The sequence below is a fragment of the Temnothorax nylanderi genome, unplaced genomic scaffold (genome assembly GCF_030848795.1).
Source record: "Temnothorax nylanderi isolate EJ_2023f unplaced genomic scaffold, tnyl_v1.0 TNYL_tig0321_pilon, whole genome shotgun sequence".
Taxonomy (NCBI): domain Eukaryota; kingdom Metazoa; phylum Arthropoda; class Insecta; order Hymenoptera; family Formicidae; genus Temnothorax; species Temnothorax nylanderi.
The window spans coordinates 117,832-139,539 of NW_027249383.1; the positions used below are offsets into that span (position 1 = coordinate 117,832).

Here is a 21,708-nt window from a genome sequence, read left to right on the forward strand (position 1 = left end):
AGGCATACCCCGGGACAAAGCGAGCAAGCAATATTTCAAAACAGCTGATCGGTGGCCGGCCTCGAGTTCAGCGTGACATTCGTCAATACGAATTTCTCGAGACGTCGACAGCTGATTGGCTCAGCTGAATTTTCGGTTTGTTACCGGGGGTCCGGAAGATTCGAGAAAATTCTGAAGTCGTGGGAATAAAACTCCGGACCTTCGCGTGCGAGCCCGCAATCGACGAAAGTTTCCCGGAGAACGCGTATCGAATAAAGTCACTTATATACGTTGCTTGCGATTATCGTGTGCTTACTAACGCGCGGGAATAGCCGTCGTTCGCGAAACCATCTGTCCGTAGCTCGCGGCATAAAGACACTGTACATATTGTAAATACTGTACATAATTTCATTATAGACATTTCCATACTAAATAAGACTTTAACATTTACTTCGAAATTCCTTCCTACTCGCGACTCCTTCGACCATTCGCGTACAGTGTGATATTAAAAAAAAAATTTGCGAGTAGAACTGACTCATGGCTTCAACGCACGATTAATTTGACATAAATATATATAAATTTAAATATAAATAAACTATATATATAAAATCGACATAAATAAAAGTCGCGCATTATTCCCCGATTTGTTATTCCGGAACAATTTTGTCAATTAGTCGCGAACCGCAAATGAAATTATGGGACCAACGCGGCAAAAGGTTCCCAAGGGATCTCGAGAAGAAGAAGACTTCCCGGCACTTCCCGCGTTCCCGCTATTTTCGCAATTAATTCCGCGTGGATCGGTGGATTTTCCAAGTGCGTTTAGCAGATTTTCGATGAGAGAGGCTATAGTGTTTACAAGGTAAGATCTGCGCACAATGAAGAAATAAGAATAAATATTAAATGAATAAAGGAATTATATATATATAGAGTTTTAGAATCAGTCTTCTCAATAAGCACTAGAGATAAATAACAGGTTATGTTGTATCTGTATGATATCTTATTTCTATTCATTGTGCGCTACGTTTATCTCATCTCTATTCCTAATTTTTATTTTTAATATTTAACATTTATCCCTGTTTCTCTATTGTGTGCAGAGAGCTATAATTAAAGAGTTATATTGAGAATCCACTTTCGAATGGTCGTGAGGAAACACACTGAGATTGTAGCTGTAGAGAGCTGTACAGATTTTCGTGATCGTGAAATTCACTTTTATTAAATTGTCATCAGATTACATGAAAATATATCATGCCAGGCAATAAGAAGGTATAAAGCTTTAAAACTTGTTTTATTATTTTTCCACACACACACACACACACACACACACACACACACACACACACACACACATACACGCACGCACGCACGCACGCACACACACACACATATGTTCAGGATGATTCGAGATAACCCTATTGTCGCGTACAGATAGATTTTTTTATGATAAAGGAAAGTTTTGATTTTAATATTTTTTACATTTAAAACAGTTATATATTTTTTTTTCCAGCGGTTATAGAAAAGCAGACTACTTCTAAGTTTTTAAATACATTACCATATCGGAAAGAATCACAGTTCTCTGAAATTACCTCTGCTCTCATGAAAGATAAAGGTATATATGTATATATATATATATATATATATATAACAGTGTAGAATAGTATTTATTTTTCTCAATCATTAATAAGTGCTGTTTTGTGAAGAATTCATTTCTTATCTCTTCAGTTCTAAATGTTCTATCTGAAGTTGTTAATCAAACTTCTAGAACTAAAATTTTATTTACAAAAGCTACAGTTTTTAGGTCCAGCTCAAATTATTAGTATCTTTGTATTGTATTGTTTACTTTATTTTTTTAGTTAACATACTTCACGATTGAAAATAATATATATAGTTAGTTACTTCTAATGCATCTTGTTTTATCAATTATTGTTTCTTATTGTTTATTGTTAAAGCACATGAAGATACATCTTTGAATGCTTCATTACCTTTTGAAAAGAAATCACCATCAAGTGAAACATCCTCTGCAACAACGGTTTCTCTCAATGATACAGTTAAAGATACTGCTTTATCTCCTAAGATTGTGACACTTGATCAGTCACATCATAAATGTAAGGTTATTTTATTTTTATTTTTGAACTATAACTTTTCTATTAATTTTATATTAATTTCATTATCGTATGTCTATTTATATTGACATTTTGTTGCTGATTTATATTTCAGCATTGTCATCTTTAATGAAAAATGTTGGTATGCACTCAGGTAATTTATATTGCTTTTTATATTTATGAAATAAATTGTATTTCCTTCCATTGATGAATAATTTAACATATTTAAATGTATCTTACTTATATTTCTTTTCATCTTCTTGGTTTTTGCTTGACTTTGACATAATTATTATTGTTATAATTTACTTTTAGATCACCATGTTGCTGCTGTCCTTAGAACTTTAGCGGACAGGCAAGAAGAACTAAATGGCAAAACAGACAACGTTATTGTGATGCTTAACAGAATATATCGTAAATTAGCTCCAGAAGAGGAAAAAGTCATTAAGCCAAAAAATCTTCCTACACTGCCCTTAAATAATGAAGACTCATTTTTAGAAATTCAAACATTCTTGATGTCTGATGATAATTTTTATCCTGTAGTAAGTATACTTGCATCACTCATAATAAATATAAAATAAATTTCTCTGGGCATTATATTTAAATTAAATTTCTCTACGCTTGTTGTTGATTATGGATGCAATTCACTTGACACTACAAATGTTTCAAAGCATTCTTTGATTGGCCAATTTGTAAAGTTTTTTATTCTGATTGGTCAATCAAATGCTTCGAAGCATTTGTAACATCAAGTGGATCGCATCTCATAATGAAGAGAAATTTTATTACATATATATGTAATTAGTTATACATAAACTTAAATTTTCCTTTTTTTCAGGTGGATTATTTTGTGAAATTAATGAAGATTGATTCACAAACTGATGAATATACAGCTGTTGGTCGTTTATTACCAAAAATAATATCAAATTCTTTGGCTCGAATGATGAATTTTTCAGGGTCAGGTGATAAACTTAAATTCGAAAATACAAAACTTCATGAAGCAATCAGTTGTAAGTTAAAATTTGCGTAAAATTTATTCATAAATTATATTTATTGTTTTGAACAATGCATAAACTTTTTTGTTTTATTTTTTATTTTAGGTGCTGTTTTGAATGCTTTCCCTCAGAGCAATTTAACAAAAATGGAAAAGAAAATATCGCGATGGTTGTACACAAGTAATCAACGAAAAGTTAATTAATATATTTTTCTGCTTTATATATATATTTTTAATAATTGAATATTAATTGTAGGGGTAAAAGTCAGTGGTGTAAGTCAAATTTTTAAAAATATTTACTCGTGTGCATAGATGCAAATTATATATTGTATAGATTGTATCTATGCGCACGAGTCAATATTTTAAAAAATTTGACTTTAACCCCTCCAATTGATAAGTAGTATAAGAGAATATTTTCTAAAAAATTAAGTTCGTTTTTGTTTTTCAATAATTTACGGTTCATTATATTATGACTTTTTTGTGATACTATTTTGTGATAATAAGTATTGACTTATGTATTGATAAAAAGAATGTTTTCGTTAAATATAATTTTTAAGATGCAATTATATCTATAGATAGTGGCCTAGTTTACACCGATCACTTGATACGGGTATTAAATAACTAGTGAATTAGTTTGATTATTGGTTGATCAGCTTAAATATACTATTTGATACGCGTATCAAGAGATCGGTGCCAACTAGACCAGTGTAGCCTAGTTGGCTATGTCCTAAAAAGTAAAGTTCCTTTTTGTTTTTTCATAATTTGTAGTTTATTAATATAAGACTATTTTTTGTGATACTGTTTTGTGATACAGTAGTATTTACTTACGTATATGATAAGAATTTTCTTTTGTGCAATTTTTAAGATGCAATTATATATCTATAACGTATAATATCCAATTTTATGCTTTTTTTTTACCTTTTTGACATCTTTTACAAATAAATTATGTACATTTCAGATAATATGAATGGCCACATTCAGGAGAACGTTTATTTTGCATCTGTTTTGGAAGTTTTCTTTGCTAAGATTAGATTATACTTTAGATTTAAAGAAATAGTTTTATCTTAGCGAAGAAAACTTTCAACAGTTGCAAAATAAATGTTTTACTGAATGCAGTCAATCACGATAACACCAAATGATGTGTATTTCACTATGTTATACCAATTACAGTAGCAAATAAAAATTGCCCACTTACGAGCTTAATTCCTGTCGCTTGAAAATAGTAAGGAAACGGGCACGTTTTCTTTTTCGCTTCCTTTGTTTAAATGAAGCTTTGAGCTGGAATAAAATGTATATATCTAGAATTGACGTAAATGTAGGGGAGACCGGGGCTATCTGTCTACGGGGGCTATGTGTCCACAGTACTGCTATCTAAAGTTTTAAGAGACAGATGTCTCTACCATTGTAACAAGTAGTTGAAAAATGCCCTACGTAAGATATTTAAATGTTGTTTGTTTTCTTGCGATGCCTCTCGCAGACGCTATATACGTTAAAAGAAAAGCAAAAACAATTATTCACATTTTTCGACGGTCGAAAAATTTGCTGTGCGACAGTAGTTTAACTCAAATTAAAGTAAGCAATTCATAATATTATCAATCTATATATATAAAGGAAGATGTCCTGACTGACTGACTCACTCACTAAATTTTGTAGCTAAAGGTTCACTCTTTACAGTGGTATACCAAATTTAACTACAATTATTTATTTTGTTGTTAAAAATCGGCACCGAAAAAAAACGGACGGTTTAGCCCCGGTCTCCCCTATATATTTTTTAAAATAAATATTTTTGTAAATTGGACAATTTTGAAAATAAATTAATTTCTTCAAAAATTTTTAATTTACATCCCCAATAATAATTTTAGTTCTAGAAGACAATCAGGACAAACTTCTGATTTGAGCAGCAGTAAAATCTGAAAGGGAGCAAACAGCGAAGTTAGAAAATACTCAAGACGAACTAAAAGATGTTGATTAAAAGTTCCATATAAAAAAAGTGTATTATCGAAAAAAAAGATTGAGAAAATGCAGAGTTAGTCAGAGAAAAAAAATTTTGTAAAAGATTCAATACTTACAAAATTTATTTCGTGGACTTTCTAAATTTTTGTGACTTCTTCTCATTCTTATTTTTTTCAATATATTTATTTTCAGAATAATGCGCTTTTTGTGTATCATCTTGAGTATTTTTCAAAGTCGCTGCTTGCTCCCTTTCATAATTTTCAGCAGCTTGAATTAGCAGGTCGTCCTGACCGTCTTTTAGTACTAAAATTGTTAATTGTAAAAAAATTCAATTATTTTCAAAAAATTGTCGTCCAATTAAAAAAAATATATATATATAGATATAGATTATTAAAGAGAACGAATATTCGTTTAAGATTATCATTAAAAATTTGGAGAGATAGAAAGAAAAGTAAATAGAGACTGATATTTACAATACACCTTTACCTTTTTTTTTTGTCACACTCCTGCTTTCTTTCTTCTCTCTCTCTCTCTCTCTCTCTCTCTCTCTCTCTCTCTCTCTCTCTCTCTCTCTCTCTCTCTCTGTCTGCCTCTTTTTCTCTCTCTCTCGATTGCAAGAAAACTGCAATAACTTTTCTATCACTCGCGACAGTCACGAAAGCCACGAATTGAAGTGACTGTTGACATATAATATGTGAAGCCAGCAACTTCATTTCAATTGTTATCGAAAATTAATACACATCGTGGCAATTAAACCCATCCTCGAAAAATTAATTAAATTTTTCAACCGGTTAAAAAAAAAAAACTGTTATCGAAAAATAATACACATTGTGGCAATTAAACCCATCCTCAAAAAATTAATAAAATTTTTGAACCGGTTTTAACTAAATCGATAAATCGGTAGATTAATGTAAAAGCATATACAATTCTTTAAGATTCAGTCAATTATTTCCCGAAAAATTGGAAAAATTTCTGATACCGGTTTCCAAAAAGATCGGTAACGAAAAATTACACTCCCCAGGAAATTCTACCCCTGTTTTATATACAATTCTTTAAGATTCGGTCAATTATTTCCCGAAAAATTGGAAAAATTTCGGATACCGGTTCCAAAAAAGATCGGTAACGAAAAACTATACACTTTATGGCACTCCCCGGGAAATTCTACCCCTGTTTTATATACAATTCTTTAAAATTCGGTCAATTATTTTCCGAAAAAGTGGAAAAATTCCTAATACCGGTTTCCAAACAAATTGGTAACGAAAAATTATACACTTTATGGCACTCCCCGGGAAATTCTATACCCTTGTTTTATATACAATTCTTTAAGATTTGGTCAATTATTTCCAAAAAAAATTAGAAAATTTTCGGATACCGGTTCCCAAAAGATCGGTAACGAAAAACTATACACTCTATAGCACTTTCCAGAAAATTCTACCCCTATTTTATATACTTTTGGTAAAAATTCGGTCCAATAGTTTTTAAGTTAAAAACGTTCAAACACACACCACCCGTAAGAATTTTATATAATAGTATAGATACATAATGATATGACTATATTATATTTATTGTAAATTATCGCATGCATCGCCATAGTTTTACTATTATATATTTTGTTCGGTAAACGGCCCCTAGAATTCCCTATTCGAAGTCGAAATCGAATAAAACGCATCATTATTTTAATCTTTATATTGTGACAGTTTTTCAACGTTTCGCATACAATGGCCTGCATTTTTTCATGAAAAAAATTAACTAAATCGAATTTATTCGTTTCAAAATTTGTTTTTAGATATGGTAAGTATTGCCTCATAACAATTTCCATCTGATGAAAGTACTCAAATGTTGCGTTATTTACGAAAAAAAGCGTATTACGTCGAAAAGATTTCAATAACACAAATTTTGCAAATTTTGAGGATGGATTGTATGTGAGAGATCCAGCGGAACTTAAACATAATTTACAAGTAATATTATTGTTTGAAACACGGGAGAGAATATAGCCGGCGATGTTGTACAATACATTCAGTTCAATGTCCCCTATGTGTATTTTTGTCGTTGACAAATCAGGAACAGATGGCAAGCGGTTTTTTATTTCTTTAGATTTAGGTGTACTCAAAAAATTGCCAACAATAATTCTATCGTCTTCTTCGTAGCTGGAATTACCTACAGGTTTTAAATATTTTGAAATTGCGATTATTTTCAAATTTTGCTTGAATTGCAAGGCGGTTGGAATGGGTTGTTTAGCTCTAACACAAGAAAAGATGTTTTCGATGCAATCTGATGTTAACCAACCTGCTAGTACGAACTGATAGTCTTTTTCATTAATTAAATAGGTCGACAATTCAATGATGGACTTGGTAGTGATTATCACTCCACGTTGCACAGGTTTGAATTGTGTACCATTTCCAACTTTCATTTCTTGGAAAAGTTCTATGATTGATTCTAAAAATGCAATTGATTCTTCAAATTTCTTTTCGAAAAATTTATCACCTGACACTTTCCCTAATGCAATTTTTGGAGTACGCGAAGTCACTAATGTGAACCACTTAGAAACGACTTCAATAAAAAAGGCTGTCGTGCAGAACGCTTGTTTGGAATTTTGAGTCGATAGAAATTGTAGACTACCACTAACATCACGAGACAAAAAATTTTTTGCTTTGTTTACCTTCATTTTATTGAAAGTGCCACTCGAAATATCGTCTACTTTTATACTGGGTGCTAGTTTTAATTGTAAATTTTCTTGAAATTGAGCAAGTTCTTTAACGTGCAAACAATCAACTACAGAGGACGACAAATTATTGTCAGTAACGATTTTCGCAGGCAAGGTAATAACTTTGTTATTAATCATGCAAAATTTTAAATTCTTCAAAAGATGGCCAGGATCAGCAATGAACCAAAGCTTCCGATTATTAGGATCAATAGGATGAGCAATTGAGTTCGTTATTGTAGAATAACGCCCAGCGAAACCAACACAAAATTCACGCCACATCGCTAAATTATTTGGGCCCATGTCGCTTGTGATATTGTGTACATAAAGTCCGATAGATTCAGCTTTTTTAATGATTTCAAGTGCGATAGGTTGTAAAATTGCTCCATCATAGCTGTTGGGTGTTAAATAAAAAGCAACATTTTGTTTCCAACGTGAGAAAAGACCTGCTAGCACAAAAATCAAACCATGCGTAGCTTCAACTCTTTCACCTACATGCATGAAGAGATGCAAAAGAATAGAATTAGAAACACAAATAGAATTATATATACAAAATAGAAAAAATGGGTGGATGTAGTATTTCATCAGCTTATTAAGCACCCGGTGAGTTCTTGCATCTCTTATTAGTGTATTTTTTAAATCTTAAAAAATACATTAATGAGATGTATGATTAGTAGTTTTCAGAATGTTACAAAAAAATTCAATAGTGCTAAATGCTAATTAAACTCGTTATTAAAATGCAAACCTTTACGCGTGCAAAACGATGCAGTTCCATAATATGACTGTGTGGATGGATCAAATTGTTGGCCTGGAACAATGGACATTTCGTCCAGTACAAGTAGGCAATCTCTTTCTCTAACGTCTTTAAATTGAGTAATTTTGTCTTCTAATAATTTAAAAATGTCGTCACAAATTCCCTCCTGAAATTGGATACTTTCTAGTTTTCTTTGAAGTGTACGTTCGCACGGTAGAGGGTGTTTTTGCTTCAGTAATTCTTTATAACCACTGGAACCGCATGCATACTTCAATCGAAGTGCTTTTTTAATAGTATCATTAGACCACATATGGCCGCGAGAGGATGAACGCATGAGAGCTCTTATTTGGTCGTCATTAAACAATTGCTTGAGTGATGATTCCAATCTCAAATAATTTTGGGTTTTTGAATTGTTTTTCATTTGTGTCAACCTCTTAATATGCTTCTTTAACACATTTACGGATCGATTACTTTTCAAAATTATTTTTTGGGCCAAATTAAGTTTTATATTGGCTTCTTTTAGCTCTTTCTTTAATCGTTCAACTTCATTAAGTTCTTGGTTGCTTATTTCTCTTGAATGGGTAGGAATAGAGGAATCTACAAGATAATATAAGAAGTCGTATAAGTAATTATAAATAATGAGTAACATAATGGTATATTATAGTACGTCGAATTTTGTAACCACAGAAAGAGTAATAAATTGTTATTGGATTTGCAACATTACTCGATGTCAATGGAATAATATCAGGAACATCTGCTCCGAGACAGTCCTCTTGCTGCTTGTTTTCATGAACATTAAATGTTTCAAATGCACCAGGTTGCCTTTGTGAAGATTCATTAGTTTTATCCTAAAAAGTTCGTTATTTTCATGAAAAGGTTATTTTTGCTGTTTTTAACAAAGATACGCAAAGAAAGGATCTATTAGTACAAATTCACGTTTGTACTAATAGGTGCACTGCTTATTTCCAATTGAGCAGGGAAAATTGTGGGCACTGCGTTGCCTTTTAATTTTTTTTTCCCGTCATTGCGTACTTTTTCCCACATATTATTTGCAAAATGTGTCTATAAAAAATTTTTATATATTGTCAGTATTTTTATTTTTATAACTCAAATGAAATTAATTTATCTTTCACATATTACTTGCTTCACATACAAACAGATCTATTGTCGATTTCCAATTCCTTAGTCTATGTTTGCCTATGTTAGCAATCCAAACATCTCTTCTTTCTGGATTCGTTGGGAAACGAGCCATAAAAATTTTTATTCCTTTCTTTGTGCGTTTTAAACATTTTGACACACAGCAAGCTGGCATTTTTATATCTATAAAAATAATTATTTAGTTATTTTTTGTTCTACTTTTCATATTTATACATATTACACACAATTTTTTAAAATAAACATTTCTTATTGCTGTTAATTACTTTGCAAAATAAGGTTAAAGACATATTCAACATTGTAAATATTTATTAACATACATCGAAGATAATACTTTTCTACTTTATTAATCAAACTGCAAAATAGTGCAAACATGTTATATACAGCTATTACTTTTCACAGATTGATGTGTGTAAATAAAAAAATCATGTTACTTACACGACACAGCAATGAACGACACAAGATCATATCACAGATGATATAATGACCATATGTTCACGGCATTCGCGGCCATTTTGTGGACACTTCCGCCAGTTGTCGGGTCTCTTATTATAGGGTCTCTAGGGTTCCTTAGCGGTACCCTTATGGAAAAATACACTCAACTTTTGGTGTTAACCGTTAAAAAAACACCATAGAAAAACCCTTAAAGTTGGGTGTGATTTTGGTTAACCATCATTTGAAGGTTAATCTTCAATTGGCGGTCCGAAATCACACCCAACTTTAAGGGTTTTTCTTTGGATGATGGTTAACCTTCAAGTGATAGTTAACTTTCAATTAATGGTTAATCCTTAAAAATGACGGTATAAACCCTAAAAATATGAACCCTCAAATGAAAGTAACAAATATGGCGTCTCAATGAGAATATCTTAAGGGCTCCGCTCGCTGAACCGGACTCCTCGCCTCGATCCTCCCTCTCGGACGCTAGCTGCCGCAGCTCTCCCTTTCCTGGCGGTGAGCTCTCCCTGGTGATCCGACTCTCGCTTGGTTGGTCTCCAGAACACACGCCGCAACGATCAATCCGTCAAGAAAGAGGTAACGGACTCTCCAGGCCAGCAGAATAAGGCCAGCGTTATTCTTTGACAGATGTACCGCCCCAGTCAAACTCCCCGCCTGGCAGTGTCCTCGAATCGGATCACGCGGGAGTATTAACGGCGATCGGCCGCGAGGCCTCACGCCACTCTGATACGCTTGGCTCTAGAACACCGTGACCGCCGGGGTACGAAGCCCTCGGGGCACGCGCTCCGCCTAGCCGAGTAAGTAAGGAAACGATGAAAGTAGTGGTATTTCACCGGCGATGTTGCCATCTCCCACTTATGCTACACCTCTCATGTCTCCTTACAGTGCCAGACTAGAGTCAAGCTCAACAGGGTCAACCATCCTCGAATGATTCGCTTCGCAATGATAGGAAGAGCCGACATCGAAGGATAAAAAAAGCGACGTCGCTATGAACGCTTGGCCGCCACAAGCCAGTTATCCCTGTGGTAACTTTTCTGACACCTCTTGCTGAAAACTCTTCAAGCCAAAAGGATCGATAGGCCGTGCTTTCGCAGTCTCTATGCGTACTGAACATCGAGATCAAGCCAGCTTTTGCCCTTTTGCTCTACGCGAGGTTTCTGTCCTCGCTGAGCTGGCCTTAGGACCCAGGACCACTAGAGGCTCTTTACCTTGGAGACCTGCTGCGGATATGGGTACGAACCGGCGCGACACCTCCACGTGGCCCTCTCCTGGATTTTCAAGGTCCGAGGGGAAGATCCGGACACCGCCGCAACTGCGGTGCTCTTCGCGTTCCAAACCCTATCTCCCTGCTAGAGGTTTCCAGGGAACTCGAACGCTTATACAGAAAAGAAAACTCTTCCCGGATCTCCCGACGGCGTCTCCAGGTCATTTTGGGTTACCCCGACGAACACTCTTACGAGGGCCCGAATTGTATGCGGTTCCGCTGCCGGGTTCCGGAATAGGAACCGGATTCCCTTTCGCCCGACGGGAAATAACGGGGAGAAAACAGGCTTCGGCAGGCTCCCTTGGCGATTTTTTAGAACCTCATACTTGCTGCAAACGAAGCAGAAGCAATTCGCGTTATCTATACAATCGTGCAAATTTTTACGGTTACATGATGACGACGCCCGCGGTCCCGCTTTCCCAACCTGACCGGACGCCGATACTGAGGTTTCCATCCTCTGCATCGTAAACTTTTTCTCTATTTTTGCCATAAAGACATTATTTTAACCTAGAAACTTAGCCGAGAATTCGTCGCCCGCCTTCACCACTGGGAGGTGTCCTAGTCGCAAAAATAGAAAAAGAAAAATAAATAAACACGGAAGCTAATGTTTTACAGGACAAGAATTACTTGAATTTATATTCTTATGGCAATGCGATGGGTTACGAAAAATTCAGATTCAGAGTAAGCAACCCGAAAAATCGTCGGCCATATTGAATCCGCCATTTTGAATTTTTTAAATATAGTCAATTTTCATGCAATTTGAGCCGCTGAATCCAAATCAACAGTCAGAATAAGCGAACATTCAATTTTACTAAAAAAAAGTCGGTAAATTCACATACAAATCGATTTTTCAAACTTCACCCCCTCACCAGGCCTGTAGAATGGAGTCAAGAGCCAATCTCGAGGTGGGACTGCTTTCAGGTCTTTAGATACATCGCAAAGAATAGAACCTACCATGTGGCAGTCTTCGCACTCGACATTTTTTTTTGTGTGCCGGTGTAATGAATAAAGATCGAAATCTCTTTATAAATGGTATTTGTGTACAAGAGAGGCAATTGTATATATTTAATAAACTATTATTATTTATTTTTTATAAAATTGTCATTTAATATAACTAATGGTTAGAATATGTAAGTATTACATAAATTTGTTGTAAAACTAAACCTGAATTATTTAGATTCTTTAGAAACACACGTCGAGAGTGAGAATAATGAAAACAACACTATCTGTGTAGATGATGATGATCTTATTCCTATCATCAATGACAATTCTACGTCACTGTCTCCAGTCTCTCCGGCGTCATCAAAATCAAGAAGTATAAATTTCAGCGTTTATTATGTGCAACTTTTATATTAGCCAATGAATGATTAATTTATATACTTCTTTGTTGCAGAAAGAAAGAGAATTGATTTAGAGGAATATGACGAAGTTTATGAAGATGAGTATGACGGTATATCAGAGTCTCCAATCCTTACCAATATTATAGAAAATAAATACTCCAAAAAAAGGATCAGATTTATAAGAAAAATATTATTAATAAATAAGGTAAATGAATGGAAAAGAACACAATTAAGTTGGCTCAAAGAAATACAAAGACAATTGCTTAAACTTTTCTTACTGTATCAATTCTTAAAAAAGAAAGAAAAGAAGAAAGAAAACAAACCAAAACTTTGGGTTCCATCAATATTTACTGAAGAAAGAAGACATCGTCAAGGAGACAGCAACAATTTAATTAATAAAATGGCAAATAATGATTCCTTGAAATATTTGGAATATTTGCGGATGACTAAAGAATCCTTTGACAAATTATTGGAGTTACTTGAATCAAGAATCACAAAACAACATGTTGTAAGAACTCCAATATCGCCGTCTATGCGACTACAAATCTGTTTACGCTATTTAGCCTCAGGTGACACAATGCATTCGATTTCTTTCGCCTTTCGAGTTGGATTGAATACAGTTTCAAAAATAGTAGCAGAAACTTGTGAGGATAAAGTTCCGAAAAGCCCATACCTCCGATCGTTCTGAAATTTTGTATACTATTATATTTTGATATGCTAATTATGAATATGTCAATGAAAATTGGCGCAAAGGTCATTTTCTAGGTAAAAATAAAAAAAGAAATTTTTTGCATATTTTTTAATTATCTAAATAAATATACATTTTAGAACAAAAAGTTTCAAATAAAAATTGTATATCTTGTAGATTAGTGACGCGCTTTAAAAGTATTCAAGTGTTTAAAGCGCGTCACCTAACCTATGTAGATTAGTGACGCGCTTTAAAAGTATTTAAGTGTTTAGAGCGCGTCAACTAACCTATGTAGGTTAGTGACGCGCTTTAAAAGTATTTAACTGTTTAAACACAAACAAAATAACTAGAAACCACAGTCAAATCTGGGCGCCACGGAAATCGTACTATCCCCCTAACTTTCATTGTCATATGCGTAATAAAATCTCCCCCTCCCCAAATCTCCATCCGGAATCTCCAAGTATTTTTTGTTCATAACTTTTCTATTGAGATCTGTCAAACTGAAGCATGACCTCTGGTGGTAAATTACCGGCTGAGTGGGTACCGCATCCTATTTTTAGGATGCGGTACCCACTCGGCCGATATATCCGTGAACTGTACCCAAGCACTTCAACACCACTACCGCTAACACAACACAGGCTACGTTTTCCGTTTCCCGAGATCAAAATACGTCACACAAAATATATAAAAACCGGCCCTTACTTCTTGTAGGTACTTTCTAATACAATTAAAAGAGAATATTTGCTTAAAAATTCTGTATAGTAATAAAAAATTGCAGTTTTATATTACAGTATACACGTACACTTGTAAACATTACCATAATGGATCGGAAATATAATTTGTTCACATTAGGTGCAATTTTATCAAATCGCCCAAATACATTACAATGGTTACGAGATATTGGTTTAATTCCAAACGAAAAATACAGCAAACACAAAAAACGAATGAATTTGTACGAATCACGGCTAATATGTGGCGAATTTGTATGCCAAAAAAAGGCTCTTATAATCATTCTGCTACAGTAGCTCATTACATGGTTCGAAAGATGCCATACATCTGCAGCCACCTGCGTTCTTATTACCTACTGCTTTGCCATGAATATGTCATTCGAACAAAGCATACGAGAATGCAGTATAACTGAAAATGAAGAAATATCTCGTGAAACAATCGCCGACCGATTTTCATTTTGTCGTGAAGTATGTATGATAACTCTCGATGAAGTTTTTGAAGAAGAAGGAAAAATTGGAGGCAAAGGAGAAATCGTAGAAATCGACGAATGTAAAATTGGCCGACGAAAGTATGAACGAGGACGCGTATTGGAAGGATCGTGGATCTTGGGATTCATTCACCGAGGACATCCTGAAAACTATCGGTTGGAAATCTGCCCTGAAAACAAAAGAGATAAAAATACTCTACTCTCTTTAATACAAAAGCACGTTGCTCCAGGCACAGAAATCCACACCGATTGTTGGAAAGGTTATGACAACTTAGAATCGTACAGTTACAAACATCAAACTGTAAATCATTCCAAGGAATTTGTAAACACCGATGTGCCGATGTGCCGATACTGGGGCACATACTCAAAACATCGAGTCATCTTGGCGTTGGATGCGACGTTCCTTATCTCGCGGCGGAGTTCATAAACACAATTTAGCTGATCACCTTTGCGAATTCTTATGGCGACGTAGAATTAATAAATTAAAAAAAGATCCTTTTATTCAACTCCTCACAGATATAAAACGCGTTTATTCAGGTATTTCTGAATAATATAAAACAAAATAATTTCTTGTTATCTCGTTTTTTCTTACATTATATTTTTCTCGTTAAGATTTATTCAAGAATTTCTGAATAATATAAAACAAAATAATTTCTTGTTATCTCGTTTTTTCTTACATTATATTTTTCTCGTTAAGATTTATTCAAGTATTTCTAAATAATATAAAACAAACCTAGGAGTGTAGGCGGGGGGGGCTTCGCCTCCCCTCCGCACCCCCCATGCACCTGGCGGTGTGGGTTGGGTTGATGGGTGGGCGGGGGGGGGGCTCCGCCCCCCCCTGCACCCCCCGTGCCTTAATAACTTGTTGTTATCTCGTTTTTTCTTATATTATATTTTTCTCGTTAAGTAGGGGAGACCGGGGCCTAACCGTCGCCGGGGTTGAACCGTCAAATCAAATATCTCGGAACCTGTATATTGTGTGAACTCGCTATTAACATCGTAAACGCTGCTTATGGTACCCATGTGACCAACGGAGTTTCGGCAGGTTATCTGCCCTGTTATGATTTTTACGAGGGCAAACGTGTTTTCGGAAGGTGAAAGTGAAATTTTCTGCGTGTAGAAATTTTGTAATATCTGCAATAATATTTGCTCTCCAAATCTCAAAGTACGTGATTATAAAGAGTAATGCATGCTGAACACGAATCCAGTGTAGTTTTTTCATTATCGTTGATGTCTAATATTTCGTGGGCGATCAAACCTGAAACTTGTGCTTGGGGCTTATCCGTCAGTAAGCACCCGGGGTTTATCCGTCACTGTGGCGCGCCGGGCGCACGACTTCGGCTCACGGCGATTTCAGGTTAGGTTTCCCTCGAGCGTAATTCTGTCTTCCCTTGCACGTGCGTCAGTTTGTATAGGAGGGAAATGGTACGCACGTATCGTTTTCGAGATCGCTCGCGCTCACGGCACGTCGGCGAGGTACGGCGAGGCACGGCACGGCTCTGAGATCCCGTGATTTCCGCGCGAGAGTTGACATGCCGCGCGCGTGGTAGATCGTCCCGACTCCCGGCCGCGGTAAATCGTCGTTGTTGGTCGTTGTGTCAGTGACAGTCGCGCGTGCGACCGCATCGTCCAGCGTTCGCCGCATCGTCTCGGCGTCATTGTCGCCGCCGTTGTAGTGGTGGTGGTGTCGGTGGTGGTCATCATCGTCGTCGTCGTCGTCGTCGTCGTCGTCGTCGTCGTCGTCGTCGTCGTCGTCGTGATGGTGGTGGTGGTCGTGGCCGTCGTCGTCGTCGTTGCTCCGTACAAAGCGACGTAAATCACAGAATCCCTGGGTCCTGACGGAGCGATTCCGACGACGTGTCGTCGTCGGCGCGTCGAGGAATCGGCGCGAGGACGCCGTCGATTCCCGTCGACAAGGAGCAACTCAAGAAGGCAGTTCTTGCGGTGAGAAAAGATAAAATAAAAAAAATGCCACACAAACAGAACCGCAGCCTTCGACGAGCAGTGGGCGTAAATCGAAATCAAGGAAGCAGCAGCGATCGGATTCTGACGAAGACTTGGATAATACGTGCTGCGTGTGCTCAAAGAAGTTGACAATAAACAGAGCATATGGGAAACAGTGCATTGCGTGCGAGCGTAGGGCACACAACACATGCGTGCGCTTGTCAGGATCTGTATTCACGTGCCTAAAATGTTTTATGGAATAGGTAAAACAATTATTTTTTAATAAATTTTTATATTTTTCTCTTAAAAAACAATTATTAAAATGTATCCTATCATTTTTCAGGATTAGATGTATGTATATGTATTGAAAATGCAGTGTGACGGATAAACCCCGGGGGGGGGGGTGACGGTTAAACCCCGGCATTTTTGAGATTTCAATTTTTCCACCGTTGTCGTTTTTGCTCTATACCGGTTAAACAAAGCGACGTAGATAAAAATTTCCTATATAAATTTTGTAGCTAAAGGTTCACTCTTTACAGTGGTATATCACATTTAACTAAAATTATTTATTTTCTTGTTAAAAATCGGCACCGAAAAAAAACTGACGGTTAGACCCCGGTCTCCCCTACTGCTTTTACAGTAATAGCGTATAGAATATAAAAGTTGCGTTCTTAAGAGATATACAATTTTTATTTGAAACTTTTTGTTCTAAAATGTATATTTATTTAGATAATTAAAAAATATGCAAAAAAATTTTTTTTTAAATTTTTACCTAGAAAATGACCTTTGCGCCAATTTTCATTAACATATTCATAATTAGCATATCAAAATATAATAGTATACAAAATTTTAGAACGATTAGAGGTATGGGCTTTTCGGAACTACAGCCACTTGTGAAGCTATTTGGGACGTTTTAAAAGAAAAAGTTTTTCCTGAAATAACAGAAAATTTGTGGATCCAAAAAGCAAAGAAATTTGAACTTTTGTGGGATTTTCCTAATTGTATTGGAGCAATTGACGGAAAACATGTGCAAATACAAGTAATGTGTCTTATATTTGTATATTATAATATAAAGTATTTCCTTGCTTCTGTAACTTATTTTTAACTTTATATTTCAGGCTCCACCTAAAAGTGGCTCAACATTTTATAATTATAAAAATATGCACATTATTGTACTTATGGCACTTGCGGACGCCAATTGCTGTTTTACAGTAGTTGATATTGGAGCTGAAGGAAGACGGAGTGACGGAGGTATATTACAAGATAGTGTACTTAGACATCTATTAGAAGAGAAACGTTTAAACATACCAAGAGCAAGGTTAATTTCAGACAAAGGTCCTGAGTTACCTTATGTTATAATAGGTGATGAAGCTTTTGGATTAACTAGTTATATGTTACGCCCATATCCACGAAAAAATAATTTAAACATAGAAAAGAAAGTATTTAACTATCGACTAATTGTAAGTCGTGCTCGAAGAACGGTGGAATGCGCTTTTGGCATTTTAATTTCGAGATGGAGAATTTTTCGGAGACCTATAGCAACATCTGTTTTAAATGCTATATCTATTGTTAAAGCTACAGTTTGTTTGCATAATTTTTTAATGATGAATGATTTTACACTTCCTAAAATAAATAGAACATATGCTGTAAACATTCATGTAAGGGATACATATGAACATTTCCAAAACTTACCAATTCCTACGACTGGAGATGATACGTAACGTGGAAGTACTGTTCGCGATCTGTTTACGGAATATTTTTGCACTTTTGGAGCTGTTAAACAACAATGGGAAAAAGCAAACAAAAATAACTTTTAAAAGTTTAATAAATAATAAACAAGTACAATTTCTTTGTAAAATATGTTCTTTTTCGTAAAACTTATCCTTTTATCCACATATCCTGTCTTACTAACAATACAGCTTACAACAGTACTGTCAGTGCTGTATCAGATAGATAAACATAGCCTGCCAAAGAATATTGTAAAAGGAATAAAAATATTAAGCAGTAACTATTAAGTAAACTTTATTATATTTAAACTCTCTGTGTGTGTTATATGTATAAACTTCCACTTTATTATATATTATATAAAATATTATTTAAACTTTCACTTTATTATAACATCTACTTTATAATATAACTCTAATAAACAAAACATCTTTCTAATAATACTGTTTTAGGTAAACAAAATGAAACAGAACAATGCTGTACATACAAGAGAAATCAAAACTAATCAAACATTGCAGTCTATTTGTTACAGTACAAACAATACTGTAACAAATAGATGTTTTAACAAAATACTGACAATAAAAACTAAAAAAAAATATTGCATAAAATGCACAATATATCACATTGCATCAATCTTTTTGTTATACTATAAAGATCAGTCTTCTTAATATATTTCTTTATCACGTCCTCTTATTAGGTCTTTTTGTACTTTTCATCTTCTTCAACTTGACATAACCTTGTTAAAAATTCTATTTCTAACTTACAACGTGATTTATAAGTTAGTCTATGTAAACCTTCTGGGTAAATATGCAGAATTGTGGCTTCCTCACCGATTTCGTTAAACTTAGGCTTAATCGACGCGTTTTTGCGTGAAACGAAAGAATCTGACAAAAAAAAGTGTCGCTCTGCCCCGCGAAGCGAGATATTAACAGTTAAAGTTGACGACTATCAGGTTATGAGACCTGTCATACCGACGAGATGTAGCGACTACGAACATGCCCTGTGGCCATATGCGCATGCTCAGTGGCCGCACGCGCATGCAAGAGGTCACGTGACAACTGTTTGGTCGGTAAGTCAGAAGTGTAATATAATTCGAAATGATATTCTTTCGGCGTATAGATTAGTGACGCGCTTTAAAAGTATTTAAGTGTTTAAAGCGCGTCAACTAACCTATGTAGGTTAGTGACGCGATTTAAAAGTATTTAAGTGTTTAAAGCACGTCACTAAAACCTAAGCAGGGCGCACATGTGTGTGCCTTGCTTTAACGAAAATCACAACTTCTATAAAGCAGGGCATACATACACACGTGTGTGTGCCCTGCTTTAATGAAAATCACAACTTCTATAAAGCAGGGCATACACACGTGTGTGTGTGCCCTGCTTTAACGAAAATCACAACTTCTATAAAGCAGGACATACACACGTGTGTGTGCCCTGCTTTAACGAAAATCACAACTTCTATAAAGCAGGGTATACACACGTGTGTGTGTGTGTGTGTGTGTGTGTGTGTGTGTGTGTGTGTGTGTGACGTGTTTTAACGAAAATCACAACTTCTATAAAGCAGGAAATACACACCTGTGTGTGTGCCCTGCTTTAACGAAAATCATTAAACAGTTAAATACTTTTAAAGCGTGTCACTAATCTACATAGGTTAGTTGACGCGCTTTAAACACTTAAATACTTTTAAAGCGCGTCACTAATCTATACGCCGAAAGAATATCATTTTGAATTATGTTACACTTCTGACTTACCAACCAAACAGTTGTCACGTGACCTCTTACATGCGCGTGCGGCCACTGAGCATGCGCATATGGCCACAGGGCTTGTTCGTAGTCGCTACATCTCGTCGGTATGACAGGTCTCATAACCTGATAGTCGTCAACTTTAACTGTTAATATCTCGCTTCGCGGGGCAGAGCGACACTTTTTTCTGCCAGATTCTTTCGTTTCACGCAAAAACGCGTCGATTAAGCCTAAGTTTAATGAAATCGGTGAGGAAGCCACAATTCTGCATATTTACCAACCTTCTGCTAAACGTGACACAAATCCATGTATAGGATTTGATTCTGTTTTCTGTGTTAAATTTGTAATAAAAGCTTCTTCATAATCCTCTAAATCAATTCGCTTTCTCTCTGCAACAAAAAAGTATATAAATTAATCATTCATTGGCTAATATAAGTTGCACATAATAAACGCTGAAATTTATACTTCTTGATTTTGATGACGCTGGAGAGACTGAAGACAGTGACGTAGGATTGTCATTGATGATAGGAATAAGATCATCATCATCTACGTTGAGGTTGTCACTTGTTGATGTGGAAGGAATGCTGTTGCTCTTTGAACAGGACGCTTGATGCTCTTCATACATTGATTTTTGTAAAGAAGTTACGGTTCTAGAATAAGCATTAGGACGTTACTGCAACATATAATAATTATCAGCTAAACTATCGCTATTCTTGAACTTACTGTCGATATTCCAATGTATCATTTAAGAAAGACATTACATCATAATGACGAAAGGATGGTTTTATTTCGTAGTTTTTTGGTAAAGCAGCTGCACCACTTTTTTGCACAATGTTTTGCTTTTTTTTATATATATTTCTAAAACAATTTTTCAGATAGGTCCATCGTTTTTCTGCTTCAGTAGCGGTATATAAACCTGTGACACACGTATAATTAAGAAATATATATGTATATATGTATTGTGTGTGTGTGTGTGTAGAAAACCTTCAAAATAAATAAATATATAAATAAATATCAATGCTTTCAAACCTTTCAAACATTCGCTGACTTCTTGCCATAGGCAGTCCTTTTGTTTCCTTCCTCGTTCTTTCACAGGTATGCGAAAATCATATAACGGTGGTCTCTCTTTTACGGCACTTATTAAATCTTCATCTAACTTTTCTGTATCGTGGTCATCAGTGTGTTCTTGACGGTTTTGAGCAATATTTTCTTTTTCGCAGGCAGTGCTGTTTTCATTATTCTCACTCTCGACGTGTGTTTCTAAAGAATCTAAATAATTCAGGTTTAGTTTTACAACAAAATATATTATTTACATATTCTAACCATTAGTTATATTGAATATATTGTTGCGCTCGCCAAGTCCGCGTTCGCGTCTCACCGCTCGCACTTTCACTCACTCGCGCAACCGGCACTCGCGGTCAATGAGGCGACACAATGTTGAAATTAAAAGACTCGTTTATTAGAACAAGAACGGATAGAACAGAGAATCGAGCCGTCACGTTCGGTCGGAGACGGAGGCTCAGAACAAAAACAACAACAAATCGTAGTTAATCGATAAATCAATAAACAACTGTTCGTCAGGGACGATCTTCGACTTCCGTTCGTGCAACGGGTGTCTCAGCGCGGGCGCAACAATATATTGCCTCTCTTGTACACAAATATACATATTTATAAAGAGATTACGATCTTTATCCATTATTAATTC

The 21,708-nt window shown here is 35.4% G+C and overlaps 4 protein-coding genes across 5 annotated transcripts; 2 read left to right on the plus strand and 2 right to left on the minus strand.

Moving 5' to 3' along the window:
- Positions 1–713: 713 nt before the first annotated feature.
- On the plus strand, positions 714–3,629 carry LOC139781186 (uncharacterized). 2 transcript variants are annotated; one of them, XM_071720019.1, is made up of 8 exons: positions 714–838; positions 1,074–1,242; positions 1,484–1,585; positions 1,926–2,081; positions 2,194–2,232; positions 2,391–2,617; positions 2,911–3,082; positions 3,173–3,629. In XM_071720019.1, the coding sequence occupies exons 3-8, from the start codon at positions 1,573–1,575 to the stop codon at positions 3,268–3,270; spliced, it is 705 nt and encodes a 234-aa protein (XP_071576120.1). In that variant the 5' UTR covers positions 714–838; positions 1,074–1,242; positions 1,484–1,572; the 3' UTR covers positions 3,271–3,629. The 2 variants fall into 2 exon arrangements, with proteins under 2 accessions (XP_071576120.1, XP_071576121.1); XM_071720020.1 differs by lacking the exon at positions 2,194–2,232.
- Positions 3,630–3,704: 75 nt separating this feature from the next.
- Positions 3,705–11,839, minus strand: LOC139781182 (uncharacterized). The gene is made up of 5 exons (XM_071720017.1): positions 11,774–11,839; positions 9,199–9,322; positions 8,466–9,071; positions 7,306–7,455; positions 3,705–3,793 (listed from the first exon to the last, which is right to left on the minus strand). Exons 1-5 carry the CDS (start codon positions 11,837–11,839, stop codon positions 3,705–3,707), a joined length of 1,035 nt encoding a protein of 344 aa, XP_071576118.1.
- A 1,235-nt stretch (positions 11,840–13,074) lies between these two features.
- On the plus strand, positions 13,075–18,546 carry LOC139781200 (uncharacterized). Its single transcript, XM_071720027.1, has 3 exons — positions 13,075–13,333; positions 17,425–17,576; positions 17,656–18,546. The coding sequence occupies exons 1-3, from the start codon at positions 13,090–13,092 to the stop codon at positions 18,256–18,258; spliced, it is 999 nt and encodes a 332-aa protein (XP_071576128.1). The 5' UTR covers positions 13,075–13,089; the 3' UTR covers positions 18,259–18,546.
- Positions 18,547–18,955: 409 nt separating this feature from the next.
- Positions 18,956–21,291, minus strand: LOC139781201 (uncharacterized; the record flags this gene model as incomplete). Its single annotated transcript, XM_071720028.1, has 5 exons — positions 18,956–19,056; positions 20,285–20,392; positions 20,469–20,653; positions 20,727–20,919; positions 21,033–21,291. Coding segments are annotated over 5 exons (846 nt in total), but the record flags the coding sequence as incomplete, so codon positions are not given.
- Positions 21,292–21,708: the final 417 nt, after the last annotated feature.

What these genes read in the sequence shown, in the direction of transcription:
- LOC139781186 (XM_071720019.1), top strand. An exon ending in TGATCAGTCACATCATAAAT is followed by an intron (nt 2,082 to 2,193) that starts GTAAGGTTATTT and finishes TTTATATTTCAG; the next exon opens with CATTGTCATCTTTAATGAAA. An exon ending in ACTTCATGAAGCAATCAGTT is followed by an intron (nt 3,083 to 3,172) that starts GTAAGTTAAAAT and finishes TTTTTATTTTAG; the next exon opens with GTGCTGTTTTGAATGCTTTC.
- LOC139781200 (XM_071720027.1), top strand. Translation starts at nt 13,090, where the DNA reads ATGGCAAATAATGATTCCTTGAAATATTTGGAATATTTGCGGATGACT. An exon ending in AAAAATAGTAGCAGAAACTT is followed by an intron (nt 13,334 to 17,424) that starts GTGAGGATAAAG and finishes TCGGAACTACAG; the next exon opens with CCACTTGTGAAGCTATTTGG. An exon ending in GAAAACATGTGCAAATACAA is followed by an intron (nt 17,577 to 17,655) that starts GTAATGTGTCTT and finishes TTTATATTTCAG; the next exon opens with GCTCCACCTAAAAGTGGCTC.
- LOC139781182 (XM_071720017.1), bottom strand. Translation starts at nt 11,839, where the DNA reads ATGGCAAAAATAGAGAAAAAGTTTACGATGCAGAGGATGGAAACCTCA. An exon ending in TATTATTCCATTGACATCGA is followed by an intron (nt 9,072 to 9,198) that starts GTAATGTTGCAA and finishes ATTATCTTGTAG; the next exon opens with ATTCCTCTATTCCTACCCAT. An exon ending in ATCGTTTTGCACGCGTAAAG is followed by an intron (nt 7,456 to 8,465) that starts GTTTGCATTTTA and finishes TTGCATTTTTAG; the next exon opens with AATCAATCATAGAACTTTTC.